This window comes from Sceloporus occidentalis, unplaced genomic scaffold, assembly GCF_023333645.1.
Source record: "Sceloporus occidentalis isolate IW3139 unplaced genomic scaffold, rSceOcc1.0.p SCAF_19, whole genome shotgun sequence".
Classification (NCBI taxonomy): Eukaryota; Metazoa; Chordata; class Lepidosauria; order Squamata; family Phrynosomatidae; genus Sceloporus; species Sceloporus occidentalis.
The window spans coordinates 411,105-430,878 of NW_028316999.1; the positions used below are offsets into that span (position 1 = coordinate 411,105).

Sequence of the window (19,774 nt, forward strand, 5' to 3'; positions counted from 1 at the left end):
ATATATATATATATATATATATATATATATATATATATATATATATATATATATATATATATTTAGAGTGCATAATATGGACATTCTTCTATTTGCATTATGTTTTCTGAAGTATGATAATTTATTTGTAAATGATCAACATGCCACTAATATTTTAAATAATTATTTGTGTGTTGTCTAGCTGTAACCCTTTTTGATTACGGTGCTAGTTTTGGAGATACCGAGTTTGTACAGAGAACAACTGACTTTGCATCTCCAGTGTTCCAGCCAATTATAGGACTTCCATTTGGTAACAAACTCAGGAATTTTATATATGTGAGTATAGATTCCAGCGCTGCATATCCTCTGTTCTCTCCATTGCATGGTCCTTGGTGCAGGATAGAATTAATATATTTTACGTATCTTTTTTATAGTACACAGACAATGGGCAGATTATCTTCCCTGTATCTAAAAACAATGTCTTCTCATACACCAACCCACCAGCCAGTGGATTCACTAATGATTTTAATGTGGCTATGATCGCTGTCTTTTGGGATGATGCTGATTTTTCCAGAAACACAGGAACTACGTACTATCAGGTTTGTATACGTTACTTTGGACTGTTGAAAATATTTCTTATTTTTGTAAGATGTGGTTGTCTTTGTTATATCTTACTAGACACACACTCTATATTAAGTTGTTGATTGACAGACATATGAACATCATTAGCTTCTAGGAGCACAAGTCCACGTATATATTATGTTATTTAAAAAAAATTAAAATATTTTAATGAAATTCACTTTTTAACAGATTTAATATTTTTAAATAACTATTATTGTTGCGGGTCACTCAAACAAATATTGAGTAATTACTGATAAAACCATATATGTGTTAAACCCTATTCAATGAAACTTGTAATCATTATTTTGTAATTTGATAACAAAAGGAATATTCAGGGAACAGTACTACTGTGATTCAGAGAGTGGAATCAATGATCCAGAAGTACGCAAATAGCACATACACAGCTCAGTGGACCTTGAAAATAACTTGGGAGAATGCGCCTTCCTATCCAGCTAAGGATAATAACAAGGTAAGCAAAGGACATTTATTTAACTGAGAGAAACCAAACTCTCCAGAGACTATGTTCTTATTTATGAGTTAATAATAATTTAGTAACAATTTGAATTTCATATTTAGACTAACACGTACCAGGCTATTCTGACCACGGATGGTTATATTTCATATGTCCTGATGATGTATAAAGATGGTGGTATGAACTGGGATGTATCCAATCGCATTTCTAACCTTGTCATTGGCTATAGCAGGTAAATGTGTATAGATTTTTTTTCTTTTTGTTTTTTCTGCTTAAAGAGAGGAAATGACAATTAAAACGTATTTATTAATATTTGATAGTGAACTGCCAAATAGCGTTGTTTGTCCTCACATCCAGTGCGTCATTTGAATGTATTGTGTTGTTTTGGAAATAATATATATGCATTTTAATTCATATAGTGGGAATAATGATGGATTTTACAAAAATGATGAGCAAATGAAAAAAGCAGCTGCCGAGAAATATCGTCCATCAAATTACGTGAGCATTGATGCAGGTATTCGGAAAAATCTGAAAATAAATGGGTTTTTTTGTCAAATATTATAGAGAAAGGGGCAGTTACCTGAGACAGCAGGACAGTGCCCGAAAAACAGGACTGTTCTGTCGGGAAGTACATGGTATTGTAGTTAGTTGTAGTTATAATTTGTCATATTTGTTTGCATGTAATATAGATTTCAAAGAAAATTGAAGCTTTACACATGGAGTCAATTTAATATAAGTTGATTAAAAGTGTATATTTGCATTTGCTATAACCAACAGAAAGCTTTAAGATGTCAAATAACTGGTAGTTCTAATTTCACAATCACTTCTCATATCTCCTGTAGTTTTCTATAGAATACATTGTTTTTTTCTTAGCCTCAGTTTCTTTTACTTTTTTTTTATGCAGCCTTACGAGGTGTTTGGATGTACACGTTGAACAGTAAAGCTCTGCAAAATAATCGTATGAGGTGCCTTAGCTGGTATATTTCTGAACCTGAACCAACAGGTTGGAACTCTGGCCTACTGTCCTGTCCCTGTTTATACCAGCAGGGTCTATCTGATTTCCGCTACAGAACAACCAAAGCAGGTATGAAGAGCATTCTGTCATAATTTCACACACACACTTGTTGCTACAAAGAAGAAAATATAAATTTCAAAAACAAGATTTGTGAGTCAAAAATAAAGTGACCATTAAGCTTCTATTAAAAGTGTACTCATACTTTCTAACTCCTTCTTTCAAATAACCCTTCACTTCAGCCCATTTTACATTGCGTATTGAAGTCCATTTTTCATGTACTTCAGTGCATTTTACGGCATGCATTGTTAATTAGGTTAAAAAAGACATACTGTATAGTCCATCAAGTTGATCCATTCCAAAAACCCATGTTCTTCAAGAAGAAGGCAAAAAACACACTGGGTTATGGTATCTTAAAGGGAAAAAAATCTTCTTGACTCCAAGGCAGTCACCCTGGAACAACATTACTCCATCTAATTCTACTTGTGATAAACCTGAATGGATTTCATATATAGAAAAAGATCTATTGATTGAATTGGCCAAAATGACTTTAGATAGCAGTTTATTCCAAACATTAAAGAAACCAATGACTTTAGATAGCAGTTTATTCCAAACATTAAAGAAACCTTCTCTATGGCAAAAGCTCCTTTCTTCCAATCTTCCATGTTATATGCCCACATGTTGTCTCAAAGGTACAATTTATAATGATTCTAAAAAAGATCTATGAACAACTCTCTTTTGTCAAAGTTAAAACCCAAATCCTTTTCCATAGAGGATTTACCCAACACACAACCACTTAGAGTATAATGAGCATTTTTTTTTTACCCAGGTGCATAATTTTATCTAAATTGAAACACATCTGCCAATTAACTGCCCATTTGCAAAAATTGAGACATTGCTTCCAGTACCATTTTCAACCACGCTCTGTAATCTGCCTTTCAACCAGCACCCTGTCCAAGCACAAATATTTTTTTCCATTTCCAATTGTTGGAGGATTTTTTAGAAGCTACTGTCTCATTTAACTCTTCCACCAGCTGCCTCTACTGAAATTCATGTTTAGCTGCTGCTTCAGTGACTTCAATGGTTTCATGGGAGTGCTACTGAGCATATGCAAGAGGTTTACTTACTAATGCCTCTTGGTTTCAGTGGAGGCAGCATAAAGAGAAGGAAAATAAGTTACAAAGCTAGTTTTCTAACTTCATTACTTAAACAATGCATGCTCCAAAGGTGCATTACAAGATAAAGTTGCAACTTTGAGGACTAGATTGTTCAAAGTTATTAAACATGCATCTGAGGAACAAAATGTATTGTTTTTGACTTTATGAAAGCATATGCCAACACTAGTTTAGCATATCACCAGGGGGTTTCAATACTGAAAGCCAGTCAACTGTTTTGAAAAAACATATTTTTCTTGTACCGGTATTGTCCAATTTGTACTGTATATTATCAATGCTAACGGTATTGTTAATTTTCACTGCACCAAATTGCAATAGCGCTATGGAGCCTTCTGGTAGTCTATAAATAAAAAGCAGTGTAATTTAAATACAAATACCTCTGTGCTTCTTGTTGTTTACACTGTTGCCTGTAAATTTACAGGTCAGTCTAATAGCAAGAAGATGCTTCGTAGCACATTTCCCAATCAGCTTAATGCCGGAGTGCGGTGTGTGTATCTCAATGGGAATACGTATCTGGAAGGTTATCAGGAGAGGTCCTGGATATTTTCTGGCTCTGGTAAGTCATTCTGCCTTATCAACCAGCTCCGGGGTTTCAGCAGTTATGCAATAACACCTGTATTAAATCTAATAACCTAATTGGTATTAGGGACACTTTTATCTGCTTCCATAAAGTTGTGTATTATAAGCATTATTTACTGTATACAATAAGATATAGGTAATCTAGTTATGTGAAGTATTTCCTTTTACTCAAGGAGATATTCACTGGCATGATTTTGAAATGTAGGATTTACAATGTTCTTCTTTCTTGCTTCTTCTTTCTTCCTTCTTCCCTATAACAACTGTAATCAGATTCACTGTAACTTATCCCACATTAACAAACTTACACACTGGTTTATTTTCAGTGATTTTAGTATGTACAGTGGTAGTTTTGCATTTTCTGGCCTTTAAATACTGAACGTATTCCATGTATTTTAAGATACGGAAACTGATTATTATGATGTGTGCTGCAATAAAGTGGAGGACCCCCAGTTCTGTTTAATGTACACACAGAAAAGACCCTCAATCAGCTGTAGAACCTACAGACCTTTGATCCCCGGTAAGTTGCTATTTACATGAAGTAGCTTAGTGTGTATTTGTAAAGGTATTGCAAGTACAAGATAGTGGTGATGCCAAACATTGTGCTAGCAACATACTATGTCTAAATAAAAAATATTAGCCTTTATATGTACACCTGTTGTGCATTGTCACTTCTTATGCGGCAGTTATTTTGTCAGGTTTTTTTTTGGAAGAATGATTTTTCAAATTTTCTATCACAGATCTACTTCATGATGTCAAAGGCATAATCTGTATATTGTATTAATGACCATAACACCGATGAAGTTGAATTACATCTGTCACAGTTCTGTCTTTGCTTTAGTGAACTAAAACACTCCGTCCAGGTCAAATATTGCAAAATGTGTAACACACAGTATAGGAAATCCTAGGGGCACATGTTGCTAAGATGTCAACCCTCACTAATTTAAGTCATTTTTCCTAATAATGGGTAGCTAACTCCTAAGCCCCTCTTTTGAGCCAACAAAGATAGGCAACATGGAGGTGGTAAGGAGGTATTGAGGTCAAAGCGGGGAATGGTGGGGAGAGTATTTTGCCCCTGATAAAGATCCTGTAGACATCCATAGTGGTGGCACTCACAGGAGTCCAATGATCTTTTATAACCATCTACAAGACTAGATCCATTTAAATTAATTTTTACTAATACATTTACTAATATATGAAAAGTGCAGACATTCCCCAAATATCACTGTCCTGCCTAGCTATTCCTCACTTCCAAAAGCAGGACAATTTGGATAGAGTGGCAAAATTGGGACATTACCATGTAGTCATGGTAATGAAAAGATCATCAAATGCAGGGAGATGTGTTTGGCTGAACGCATTTCCTGTACGGCATTTACCTGGGGTGTATGGAAAGAGGCAAATATAAATGGAGGATTCTGCAGAATCCCCCATAGATTTGCAAAACAGATAACATAAACGATTGGAGCGTCCCCTTAATAATCTCACTATGGTGTAAATTTACAGTGTATAACATTGTATCTATGAACAGCAGCATCTACAACTCTGTATAATGACTTATTTTTGTCTTCCTCAATAGGTTGGATGTTCGGTGACCCGCACATTACCACTCTGGATGGGCTCAGTTATACCTTTAATGGGCTTGGAGAGTTTCTCCTCCTAAACGCATCAGACTCAGGCATCTCCCTCATTCTACAAGGACGGACGGTACAGACAGGGAATGCAAGTGCCACTAACTTTGATGCGTTTGTTGCACAGTACATCTCCAGCACTGCAAGTGTTAAAGTGAGTATGTGTTCTTAAAAATGGCTGAAGTTTTCTATAATTTTGAATTAGGACTAAAGCAAAACTTTTTTTCCCATTCTGTTGGTTCACACCAGGTAAAAAAATGGGAATAATAAAAATGGGAATAAAAAACACAGTATAATACATAAGTAGAAAGCAGTGACAGATGAATATGTCTGTGTTTGCTATTTATGTGGGGACAGCAATTAACTATGACATTCCTCTTTTTGTAACTTTACAGGTGGAGTGGTATCTCTCGGACAATGACACCATGACGATTTATGTGAACGGCCAGGTTACTTCCTTTACATATTCAAATGGTAGGTGATGTATTTGTACAAATCATGGTTTATGCACCAATCCTACCCTACCCTGAGTCATGTCACAGTTTCATTACTGAAGAGGTGGACGGAAACACCGATTTTTGTTTTTTGAGATCTCCTTTTTTAAAACAACAAATGAATATTATGTAGTAATACATATTAATATTGGAATTGCATTTACAAACCTCCAGTGTACAATTATTTGTTGAGACTGCTTGCAAGGAACCAGTTAGTTCAGATACCCCTGGACACATAATTGTTTTTTTTATGTGTCTAGAATTTTTTTGTCCAAAAGAGCAGTTTTGGAGAGTTTTAAAACGTTGTAAAAAAAAATAATTTATACCGATAAGTTTCGCTGTGTTCGTTTTCCAGTTTTTGCAGTTTTCACAGTAGAAGTGTGAGTTTGCGTATTTAGTGAATGTATTTAATGACTGGGCTTTGGTACTAAAGTCCCAACTGTTTTTCATTTCTAGATATGGACACACACATTAATAATTCCAACTCAGCTGTTTTCCTACTTAAGAATAATGCAGTGACAGCAATTTTTGGAGGCCATTTCTCTGTGTCAGTGTCAGCAAGCTTGGGGATTTTGAATGCCATAACTGGCCTTCCAAACCAATTCATAAACAAAACCAAAGGCTTGATGGGTAGGTACTAGTCATAATGTTCCTGTGGACATTGAACCTCTGAACCAGTTTACTAAATTTGCAATTTCATCTCTTCTTCTTCTCTTCTTTTTAGGTACTTGGAACTATGACACAAATGATGATTTTCTTAAACCAGATGGAACAATCATTTCCACACTGAGCACAGAAGAAGATATATTTAAATATGGGATGACATGTAAGATTTGGATCTCTTTTTAGGTTAAAAAGTATTTTTCACGGTTTCCATGGAGTACAAGTGTTTGAGAGCTGTCCTTTACAATTGTAATATGCTCTCTTGTGGTGGCCCAGTACGGTTGCTATAATTATTGTGAAGCTTCTGTACCTAGATTAGGAAAGCTGACCCCAGTTTCATAAAAGTGTGTTCTCGGCCGCAAATGTGATATCTGTACTCACTTATCAGGTCTCAATACTACCACACGGTACCTGTTTTTCCTTTTTGCTGCTTTGCCTTCTCAGGCGCACGATCTTCATCACTCATACTTCTCACATACAACATTTCAACACTCATTACTTAAACAAATAGAAAAGGTATTAGAAAAATAACTTAGTGTTGCATATTTTTCTTCTTACTCTGCATATTTTGGACCTGGTGGTGCTTGCGTGCTGGAGTCTTTTTTACTTTTGTAAAAAAAGTTTTAAAAAATTGTCGTAAAAATTCTCTTTTGTGTTTGAGTATTTTGGTTTCATCTTTAATGTACATCTATTTAGCTGCCGATACAATTAAATGTATATGGAAAAACATTTTTTTTGACCATTGCCTTTCTTTAAATAGGGCAAGTCGGTTTTGAAAACAGTCTGTTTTCCAAGAAGATGACAACAGCTAGAAGCAGTAGCACTTTTACACCTGTGTTCCTCAGCGATCTGAAATCTCAGGATTCTGCAAAGTATAACAAAATTTTAGTCTTGTGCAAAAACAGTATCGAATGTGTCTATGATGCTCTAGTTACCAACAACAGTAACATAGGGCTGTCAACAAAAGAACTGTCTCAGACTTTCCAGCAAATCAACATCACTTTAAGTAAGTGCACAGAGTACTTTCCACAGAGATTCATTCATATCTGTTTGTCTATAATAGATTATTCCTCTCTTGCTAACTGATGGACTTAGCTATGCAGCCTTTTACCCTACCTATCATTGACTATCCAAGTTTCTCTCTTCATTTATGCTGTACTCTATGTGAAGTTGCAACAATTTGTCCTATTACTATTAGCTACAGCCAGCAGTCCTGTGAAATAATACTTAATTGATATTCAAAATTCTCAATACTCAAATTTATTTAGTGAGATTTAACACAAAATTATTTTTTTTTAAGATTCCATCCCTCCATTTATTAATGGCAGTAAGACCATTCAGTCTTACATAGGAGAAAAAGTCCAATCACAATTCAGTACCAATCAAACTGGAGTAACCTTCAGAGCTGATGTGTCTTATAAGGACGTTAATGTCACTGGTAAGTATTTCATATTATCACTTCAACCTTTTATGATTTTTAGATATCACCCTTTCTCCCATGGCTTGATACCTTTTACATTACATCTTTGTATGCCATTTTCACAATGGGAACAGAGCTGTCTCACAGATGCTTGAGAACAACAATAAATTGTTTTGCTTTTGGTATGTAACAAAAAAGGTTAATTTGTATACTATTTTTTTCTTTCTGGGTAGCTGATGGCCTTTTACGTTGGATTCCATTAACTACAGAAGGCTTCATCCTTCGGCTTATTGCCACAGATTCTCAGAACCTCTCCTCGTCTTTGGAACTTCAGTTTATCATATGTGATTGTCGACTGCGTAGTGAATGCGACTATACCAAGTTGACCAGAATCAATGAAACTTCAGTTTATGTGAGTTTATGGAAGTTAATTTACAACTTACAGTCACGATGTTCTCAACTCTAATTGTTTCTCAGACACTCTTAACACTAGTTTCTCCATATATTAATTTAAATCACGTTTCCAAAATATTGTGAATGAAGCCTTTATTCATGAAAGTGAAAGGGGTTAAGAAAAATAGTGTTCATATTCATGCCAAGTAGCTCACTGTTCACCTTTCAACTTTTCAAATGTTAGTGGTTTGATGGGTATTTTTCTTACTTTTGTTAAACAGGTAGCAAGCTGTAATTGTTCTGAAAGTTACTCGGGACCTTTCTGCAAGACTGCTCCAGATGCCTGTCTCCAAGGATGCTTCCCTGGAGTAGCTTGTGACAACAAAACTGGATGTGGTGCCTGTCCTGTTGGGCTCACTGGAGATGGGGTTCACTGCACAGGTAACACATATGAAAATCAGTAAACTTTATTAGTAATCAAGAACTAATTGGAGATCAGATGGCTTTATAATCTTAGGTCTCTTTTTTTCCCCTCAGGACACATGCAACTAGCTGCCAGGGCTAGAAGATTTTTAATAGCATTATAATAGAGACTGCATTTAAACATCTTATTACCTAGGTACTTTGGTCATAACTACAGGTGTAGATGCGAATTAGAGTATCTACAAAGTTGAATTAGAAATTGTTGTAGGCGTTCAACTTATGAGTATGTGTATGCATTGGTAATAGATGTTGTACGTTAGTAAATCACATGAGGGTCAAAGTCTTTCATAATCCTATGGGCAGGTTCGAGCAGTATGCTGGATCAGAGCTAGTGTCTACTAATCTAATGACTGTTTGTGAATAAAGTGATGGTTTATTGTTTCAACAGATATAGATGAATGTACTCAAAATAGCACATGCCCCCCACTTGCTGTTTGCACAAACTCCCTACAGAGCTACACCTGCACCTGCAGAAAAGGCTATAGTGGTGAGTAACACATTGTAGTTATGTTGGAAGATGGCACTCCAATGCCACCATTATGCCACTAGTGAAATAATATTTTTTTTATTTTATTCCTACAAAAGAATGACAAAACAAAGTATATGTCTACTATTTCAATGGTGTGTTTAGATTGGTTATACCATAGACAACCTATACAACTAGATAATTGAGGATATCTAAAGTAACTTTCTATATAATGTGTTCCTTTAACTCCAGATTAGATATTTGTATAACTGTAAACACTGGTTAGCACTAATCCTTATTCATTAAACCATTCTGTCTTTGCGTGACAAATTTATACTTTGTTTTCTTTAATTAGGTAATGGCGCCATTTGTACTGACATCAATGAGTGTTTGGCAAATTCGTGTTCGCACAATGCAGTCTGCACTAACACTGAAGGGAACTACACATGTACCTGCCAAAGAGGGTTCCAAGGTAACTAAATATAGTCCAGTTAAAAAAACAGTGACTATTATTGATGTTGTCAATATAACATGCAACTTTGTAGTTCAATGTAATTGGATTTTTGAACAGATGTAATTTGATTTTTTTACTTGCTGTATGTCTCTGCATATGCTTATGTTCTGTATCTTGTTTTTTTTCAAATTTCATTTTTTATTTTTTTTTTATATTTTTGTTTAATTAGATAATGGAACTTATTGTGTTGATATCAATGAGTGTCTAAAGAATCCCTGCTCACCTCATGCCTTCTGTAATAACACTGAGGGGAACTACACCTGTACCTGTAACAAAGGATACACAGGTAAACCACTGAAAGAAAGGATTTATTGTAATGCGGATACTTTCTATATAATGTGTTCCTATAACTCCAGATTAGATATTTGTATAGCTTTAAACATTATTTACCACTAACCTATATTCAGTAAATCATTCTGGATTTGTGTGACAAATGTGTACTTTGGTTTGTTTTTTTATTAGGTAATGGCGCCAATTGTACTGACATCAATGAGTGTTTGGCAAATCCGTGTTCGCATAATGCAGTCTGCACTAACACTGAAGGAAACTACACATGTACCTGCCAAAGAGGGTTCCAAGGTAACTAAATATATTCCAGTTAAAAAACAGTGACTATTATTGATGCTGTCAATATAACATACCTCTTTGTAGTCCAATGTAATTGAATTTTTGAACAAATGTAATTGGATTTTTTTACTTGCTGTATTTCTCTGCAAATGTTTATGTTCTGTATCCTGTTTTTTTTTTCAAATTTTATTCTATTTTTAATACATTTTTATATATATACTTTTGTTTCATTAGATAATGGAACTTATTGTGTTGATATCAATGAGTGTCTAAAGAGTCCCTGCTCACCTAATGCCTTCTGTAATAACACTGAGGGGAACTACACGTGTACCTGTAACAAAGGATACACAGGTAAACCACGGAAAGAAAGGATTTATTGTGACTTTTAAAGAAAGTACGTTATACATTTATTACTTAAGCTGGACCAACCACAATTACCGTCTCCAGCAAGAAGTACTGAGCTGGCCCTGCATAATGCATAGTTAAATTGCATAGATGACTTTCAAGAACACGTTCCACATTAAATAGACATAATACATGACCCACTCTGACCTTGTGGAAGGAGAAGCTTTTCATTATATGCCCTTCATAATGCATTAAGTGTTTTACTTCCAGTGGCGTAACTACAGGGGTCACCGTGGCCGTGCCTCTAGGGGGCCCGGGATAATGTCTTGTTCTTGTCTCCTTGTACCGGTTCGAAATTGTTTAGAAAGAGCCCTTCTGACCTGGACTGCAGAGCTTCTGGTTGGAAGGGCCCTTTCTAAGCTTTGTTTGAACCGGCACTGGGAGACAGGAGCATATCAGCAATGACAGGCTGGGGCAAAGATGGCACAGACAGGCTGTTTAGGGGTTAGGATGGCACTGACAAGCTGCTTGGGAAGAAAGGTGGCACTGCAGGACATGTTGCTTGGTGAAGTTGGTCCCAGTAGGACCTGTGGTTTCTAGTTACGCCCCTAGCAGCTGTGTTTAATTTAAAATCAATACTTGTCTAAGCAAGTCTAAGGACCCTTTTATACATTGAAAAGAGGAACTGATTTATGGGAAGTTTTTTTTCAGCAACTCATTACAATATATCCATATAAAGTAAAAAAGGGCTTTCACTAATTTGGAAGATTCCGTTGTCATGGGTCAGGTGGGACTTAATAGTGTCCCTTAGTGGGCTGTGTAACATTGCATTGTGTGCAAGCTGCTGAGTAAGTGTATGTGTGTGTATTGGAGTATGTGTGTGTGTGTTATCCTGAGTATATGTGGGTATTTCTGTTTGTTAGTTATGGTGGGTAGGCCAGGGGGTCACTTAGCTCTACATGGCCCCTGAGCCAGAAGGTACAAGCCCTCCCCTGGCCCAAAGCGTTTAAAAAAAAATACTGACATCGTAAAAGAGTTGTAAATAACTATAAAATAGCTCTATGTGATACTCTTGTTATATTTAAATAGGTTGCTAAGTTTATTTTGCTGTCTGAAATGTTACTTGTCTTTTAAATAGGCAATGGAACCTCTTGTGTTGATATCAATGAATGTCTACAAAGTCCCTGCTCATCCGATGCCATCTGCACTAATAGTGTTGGAAGCTTCACATGTACCTGTAAAGATGGATTCACAGGTATGGCCATAAATACCTTCACACTCATTAAACAATATGTCATGGAGGCAGATCTTGCGACTATCTTTTTAAGCAAGATTTATTTATCCCAGTCTACGAGGATGCTAATCAGTGTTGATTTAAATGATATCTGTTATGAATTGGGCTAGGACTCAAGTCTATTTAATCCTCAACCAGCTATTTATTTATTAATATTAAAAATAGACCATGTTTCTGCTGTATTAATCAAATCACAGTTGGTCACTAGACTATGAATTATTCAAACCATCTTACCTTTACTTGGAAATTTTGATACAAGAAGAAGGGTCAGATTAGTTTATAACAGATTTTTTCCTTTAGAATACTGGGAAATGCATAGGAGCTGGAACACTACCTGTTATTTGTAATTACACGCAATCCTCATAATTTGTGGTGGTTAGGTTCCTTGAAGACCTCACGTGAACGCTGAACCATTGATGCTATGGGAACCTGGTCACCATACACATACAGCTTACTTACTATACAAAGCATTTTATAAATTTATTTTATACACTGTTGTGTTTGTCATAGTATAGTATGTACAATCTTTTGGTATACCAAAACTCACCCATTCACTTACACTGTCACTACTAATTCACACGCAAGCACACACAAATCCATTATTACAGAATCCCAGGAAAACATTGAAAGCATTTATCGCTTTATATATTTATATTTTATATTTTATATTTATATTTATATTTTAGGATCATCATAGTCTTCTTGCTTGTAGATACACTTGCCAACACACATGCACTATGCTTGGACCCCTTTCTCCCATGTGCAACGCTGACCCCATCTTCTATTCTGCACAATAGGTATCTCACTACACATGCCTGTGAATACCCGTGGGATGCACATGAATTTCAAAATATTGGTTACACTGTACCTCCTGTGAGAATATAGAACGTGCGAATAGCAAGGATATGATATATATATATATATATATATTGTTTACAGTACTTACAGGAAGTAGGCTCAATCATTTATAAACAGGAGCTACTTCAATGAAGTGATGTTGATTCAAAACTGGTTGAAATTCCCATGGTGGTATCATCTTAAAGGTAGCATTGAGGTGAACACAATGAGAGCACCAAGAGAAAGGGGTGACTGTGATATTAATGTTGTTTAAGCTTCAGAGTTCATGAATTCATTGCACCTTTCCATGCTTGCAGGGGATGGATTTCTGTGTAGTTGTGAGGCATGTGGAGAAAATTACTGCTACAATGGTGGAACCTGCTTCAAAAATGGACCATCGTGCACGCCACAATGCTTATGCCATCCTGCATTCCTCCCGGGAAGGCGCTGCTTATTTGCTGGTAACAGTTTCCCAGCAAACCTGACACCAGGCGAGTTTCCATTGTTGTATCGCATTGTATCATTTTCTCATACAAATGTTATGGAACCCTTATGTTTCTTAGACACTTTTCTTTTTTATGGATATTTTGTTTAACAAAGAAATATAATCTGGAGGCAATGAGTGTATTCTGATCCCAATTTCTTTCAGAAGACAAAACTTTACTACATGTTTAGAAAGTGTTCATCTCGACTGTCGCAAACCTTTACCATAACACTTATAGGAATCAGTTCCTAGAGTTAGTCCACTTGGGTCTCTGGGGCAGGGGACTTTTCCAATATAAGTAAATCAAAAATTCAAACAACATTTGATGTCAGTGTAAGCATCTTTAGTGATCAATTGGGGCCTTGTTCAACGTGATGCAGATACACCAAAATATCAACCAAATATCTAATATACAGCAAAATATCTTAAATTACCAGTCTGATGATCGCTGTCTGTTTCTTACACCTTACTTCAAAGCAAACAAAAACATACCAATGGCACATAGTAATATATTTAAATTAAACACTTAAAAAAATGTATACTGTAGGATTTTAGATTGAGTTCATCAATTTCTAGCTACTGTTATGCAACTAAATCAACAGTTTTTTTTCTTGTGACTAAATACATTGTAAAATTTTGTCTGTAGGTACAAGAAAGAGATCCTTACGTCTAACACTTAAATCAGGATTGAATTTTAATTTCAGTGATGCATATAATAAGGTTTGTATGTTTCTGGTTTATTAAAGTACCTTTGCGTGTATGTGTGCAGAGAACACTTCCTTTTCTTTTTGACTATGCTGTCAATAATTAACACCTGAGTTACCAAACATGCATATAATTTATCTTTACAGGTTAAATATTTTATGAGCTTCACAACACTATTCAGTAACATAAGCAACTTCAATAATCCAATGTAAGTACCATGTTTTACGACTAATAAATATAATGTCTATTTCATCATCCTTCTTCATTTTGTAATCAAGGGAATTGACACTGTACTTACCCTGGTCAACAGTGAAGAACCAGATGGTGGCATTGGTGGACAACCAGCCCCTTCAGAACATTTACTTGAACTTTAAAATTGAAAGTTGACAATCATTACATAGTTGCTGTAGAGGACAGAAAACATACATTTTACTGAAAGAATTGCTAGGAGACATTTAAATCGCAGCAAAGAATCTTGGATTTATAATCTTGTTTCCTTTTTTAATGGAATCACCATATGGCGCCATATGCAAATGACTAGTTCTGCTTGGTAGTATTTAATTGGCATATGGGGTCTCACGGACAATTCAGAAATCAGCAAATTAATTTTTCCTTAATCTACACAGGACCTTAACGTGAATGAGTTTGTATTTTCTTGTGCAGAATGAAATAACTGGGGAAAACATGTATTCTGTTTCCACTGTTATTATTTTGTGTCATGTTTGTATAAATGATAGATGTTATACAATGCATTTTGTTAGAATATGGGTTGATTATGTCTATTTATAATCTCTACACTGGTTCTATATTAACACAATGCAATATTCAATATAAAAAAAGACTAAAGAACTCATAGGAGGGGTGGGGGACAAGATTCAGCAACTTTAATCTAGACATATTTTCTCTTTCTTTTTTTTTTCTAGAAATGAGTTTAATATTTTCGCTACAAACCTTACTGCTGAATTTACATATGTGGCAAATGTAACAGAGATTGATTTCCTCAATAACCAGTTACTGCGAAGAGCCCAGTCTCTGATTGCTCAGAAACAACACTCAATTTTAGACTTGAATGTGACAAATGTTGAAGATGATTTTAAATGTAAGTGTCTTTATTATTAGGTGTATAGTACTTATGTGGTGCGGAATATGCAGCACACAGACACATTTTCCCCTAGTAAAAGAAATCCACATATTTAAAGGCTAAGGACACCTTTATTCCCTTATCTTTGCGGTGTGATTGGAAATATGTAAAAAGTACCGTTTATATAATAGTGCCCTGGTAGTTTCTCCATTATTGGCTGTAACCTATTACCACTGACATCACGATAAAATGCCTATAATAGAGTCCTCCTTTTACATGTGAGATGGATTATAAATACTGATCTTAATTACATTTTTTTTACAGTAAGTAAGGCGGATCTGAGCAAGTATTTTAATTGTTATTTATTTGACTACACTGGATATAAATTGGATCTAGACAGTTTTCAATGTGTATTACAATGCGACAAATACTGTGAGAATGATGCCAAATGTGAACAGTACCAGAACGAAACTATCTGCCGGTGAGTGGGTGGCACATACATTTCTTTTCATTTTGTGGAGAATAATTATGTTAAAAAAAATCATAAATTCTTGCATTTGTTTCTGAACGTAAACGAAGATTGATATACCAGACTAAAAAGTGTCGTACCCATGACAAAACCAGGGAAATTTAGAGCCAAAATGAATCATCATGGTAACCAAAGGAATGATTTTGCTACAGTAATGAGTGCTGTATTTTAGGATACTTCCAATTGGACGCTCTCATATCTATCTAGCAGGTTACTATCATCATAAATAATGTTTCTATGGCAGTCTATCTAGACTGATCATTGCCTGAGTAGATGTGTGGTCTCCAAGTAGAAATGTGAGCACATTGCACCTATGCCACTCCGTTTAGCCTCACTCCAGCTGTTTTTGTTCTTACTTAGGTGTCAGCCCTTTAGTATATACACAACATCTGGGCCGAAGTGTGAAACACTCACCATGAACCTGAATGCTTTCTTTGGGATATTGTTTGGTGCTCTGGCTTTCCTCTTCCTTCTTCTGTTGGGCATTGGGATTGGCACCTACTGTTATTGCAAGAGGAAAGAGGATTCTGTGGATACTGAGAGGTGAGTTATGTGTAGAACTACTCATTTGGAATAAGTATTAAAATGCAAGTGAGGTGCAGGTGAAGGAGCCTGCTTTGAGGCAGGTGCAGTTATTCTGTTAATGTTCTTAATATATAATATTCCATTTTTTACAGTGTTCCTAACACGGAGTTTAAGTGCAAGAAATTCCCAATATCCAGTAAGTAGTACGTTACATTTATTTATATAACATTGTCAGATTCCGTAGCGCTGTTACAATAGGAGGTAGTCAAAATAAATGTTAAATATCACACATTAACACATAGTGGTACAGAAGGAGAAGAGGGCCCTGCTCTTGTGAGCTTACTATTTGGTCAGGATGATATGTATAGGTTGTTGATCGTTCAGGTGGCTTGATTAGGATGCTGGCTGGCAGTGGTAGGAGAGAAGGGTGTATACTTCTCAGAAAATATGTTTTTTAGAGAGCTTTTGAAATTTAAGCAAGATGGACAGAACTGGGTAGGGAATTCCAGAGAAGCATGTGTGAAATATTGAATAAGAAAGTGGGTAACAATGGTAGGAGAGAGACTCAAGTCATGGGAGGAACGACAAAGGCAGTTAGGTGTGTATTTCCAGCTGACACTCGCGGCAGGTCCTTAGGAGTATCCCCGTCGCAAGTGATGGGCGGTATGAGCGCGGGCAAACCACGCCCCCTCATTTATAGTACGCCTCCCTGGAGGCAACGTAACGTGGACAACGTTACGTCATCCGTTGGGGGCGGAGCTTGGGGAAGGTGGCAGATTCAAAAGCTGAGCACTGACTGCCATTCAGTGCTCGGTTATTGTTCTGGCTGAGCTGTTCCAATTGTGATTTCTGAAGATTTCGGATTTATGCTTGTTCTTGACTTCGCTGCCTTCTCCACTCCTGACCCGGATCGTATGACTATTCTCTCCGTTGATGATTTATGCTTGTCCCTGACTTCGCTTCCTTCTCCACTCCTGACCCGGCTTGTGTGACTATTCGTAAAGCTTCCAGTGTTCGTTACCAGTACCATATCTGCATACTGGGTTCCTCACTTGTATTTCTCAAACCCCTTGTGACAGGGGGAGATGGAAAACTAGATGGTAGTTTAATGGGGGGGGATTGAATAATTTTATATTAAAAAAGAATAGGTGCTATATTTATGTTACACTTTATTTTACATTTTCCAGCCTTTACCAAACTCAAAGAAACTTCAATACCAACATTAAATGATAATGGACCACAATTAGTCAGCTGGGCTCCCCGTCTGATGTCAGTCGATAGTTTCGCAGAGGTACGATTTATTTACCACTGCATTGATTATCTATTATGTATGAAGGATGTGTTTATACCATTTCGTTAATTAGTGAAAAATAATACCAAATCGTTAACTATCAGTTATTCTGTTCTGGGTGTTATAGGATATAATTTACGTTAAATAAAAATATGGAAAAGCCGCATGGTACTCTATACTTTATTAATATACTGTACCAATACCCAGAAAACAAAGTTTATAATGCAGTTATATCTAGCAGTACATTAATATGCTGCAATATAATTTGTGTGAGTACTAACCCTCCATATGTAAGTAGATAGAGCTACCTCCACTCTTCTAAAACCTGCAGCTGTCGATATGTTTCTCCGTGTACCTCAGTACACTATGATCCCTTGTTACATTATATCAAATTCTGTAAACTATTACTATAGGGTGTGGTAACTTGTCTTGTCCCCATAAACAAAGGGAATAGGTTAAGGTGGGTGTTCTCAGAGTCCTTCCCTTCCACAGTTCACTAAAGGAAGTGATGAAACAGGATGTGATGTCAAATGAAGGGTATATAATATAATGCCACACATGGACTCCTTCAGTTCTTTTCCTCCATGGTGGATGTGGTAAGAGTCAGCTCCCAGCAGTAAGCTATTATCGGATCTGGAGGTTTGCTGTGTTGTTCCCTTATAATAAATACCTTTGAATGTAGACAAACCTTTGTTATATTTTTATATTTGGTTTAACATCACATAGGGGTCCAATGAAACTTAACAAAAACATAAAAACGAACAACATACGCTTTGACAGTACGATTAACACATGTTAAGACATACTGGTAAAGAAGAGGGCCATTCTCTTGCAAACGTACAATCTATGATTAATAATAGCACATGTACTGACACCTCATTCCCACTATGAATTCCAACGCTCACTCTTTTCTGTGATCTCCCCTGTCTCTTCTTTCCTCCAAGATATATATATTGAGATCCTTTAGTCTTTTCGGATATTTTTTATACTGCAAACCATTTCAAGTTTTAGTAGCCCCTCTCTCTCATATCTGCCATACACTAATCCCTCCATGTATTGCAGCAAGCATGTTCTTTCCACTATGCACTTTTGCATTCTAAATGCCGATGTAATATTTGAGTGTTGACTGTAATGATATTAAACTGTTGTCTGTTTTTTTTTTAGGTGAAGATAAAAAGGCCAGATTTTAAAAACTGAAAGAAACAAAGACCAAAATTATTCAATGAAGTTTGAGCTGTTATTCTTAAACTGAGAATTGAAATGCCCAACAGGATTTCCAAATGGTTGTGAACGTTGGAATTTATTATCTTTGTAAATCATTTAAATATATGGATGGCCTTAAGTATATAAAAGACTGCGCCTTTACAATAATACTTTATTTATTAGTGAGGCTATTGCCAAAGTGGACATATTACTTGTGTACCATATAAAAATGTAATTAAAGTTTAGAGACAATGTGAATTGCCATAAGTGATCATAAACAGTTTGACCCATACTTGCTGTTTCTTTGGGTTGAAATCAAAGTTCTATTTTTGTGATAAGTATGATAGAGCTAGGAAGGATGACGCAGACTGAACACCACTAGCTGGTTCACCCAAGCTCATCTAACTTGAACAGTACAAACTAAGCTACAAATTCTCCTGAGTATTATAATCTTTATGCATGTTCCTTGAGCTTGGTACGCACGTGGTTCAACAAGCAGACTCCTGGTTTTGTCCCAGCTTACTTTGTGCTAGAATATGCCAGCTTGTCCACCTCTATTTTGTTATAATAAGCACGTAAAATGTATGCCTCTGTTTCAGATATACTTAAGATCATTACATGTAATACATGTAAGCTTTGCACTGTATTGTATACAAATGTTTTTTTCTTGTCCACTGATCTTATATATATTTTTGTCTCAGCCTTATGTAATTATAAATCTTGCAGATATAATATATATACATATTTTTAAAGGATTATTAATTTATAAAATGTTAAAAATCTGGAAGAAGAATAAAATACAATCTACTGGTGAAATATATTTTCATATTTATATTAATGGCAATTTTAGTAAAACAATAAATTTTATCAAAATGAGTCTTTATTTCATTTACTTTGCTGCTGATGTAATTGAGTAATAAGTAGAGCTCAAACTTCCAGAGACAGGTTGGCCTGTGGGGAGTGGGGCACAGTTGCCCCCATGATGTTCATAATTCTCTAAGCAGGGCTTGGCCCAAG

At 35.8% G+C, this 19,774-nt stretch overlaps 1 protein-coding gene across 1 annotated transcript; it reads left to right on the plus strand.

Moving 5' to 3' along the window:
• Positions 1 to 515: 515 nt before the first annotated feature.
• On the plus strand, positions 516 to 18,751 carry LOC149302254 (mucin-4-like). Its single transcript, XM_089482384.1, has 22 exons — positions 516 to 578; positions 926 to 1,069; positions 1,177 to 1,304; positions 1,492 to 1,586; positions 1,977 to 2,156; positions 3,681 to 3,815; positions 5,412 to 5,617; positions 5,859 to 5,937; positions 6,682 to 6,783; positions 7,381 to 7,626; positions 7,921 to 8,058; positions 8,274 to 8,452; positions 8,715 to 8,874; positions 10,066 to 10,182; positions 10,698 to 10,814; positions 11,947 to 12,063; positions 14,070 to 14,143; positions 14,275 to 14,336; positions 15,052 to 15,227; positions 16,416 to 16,466; positions 17,451 to 17,554; positions 18,719 to 18,751. The coding sequence occupies exons 1-22, from the start codon at positions 516 to 518 to the stop codon at positions 18,749 to 18,751; spliced, it is 2,706 nt and encodes a 901-aa protein (XP_089338510.1).
• Positions 18,752 to 19,774: the final 1,023 nt, after the last annotated feature.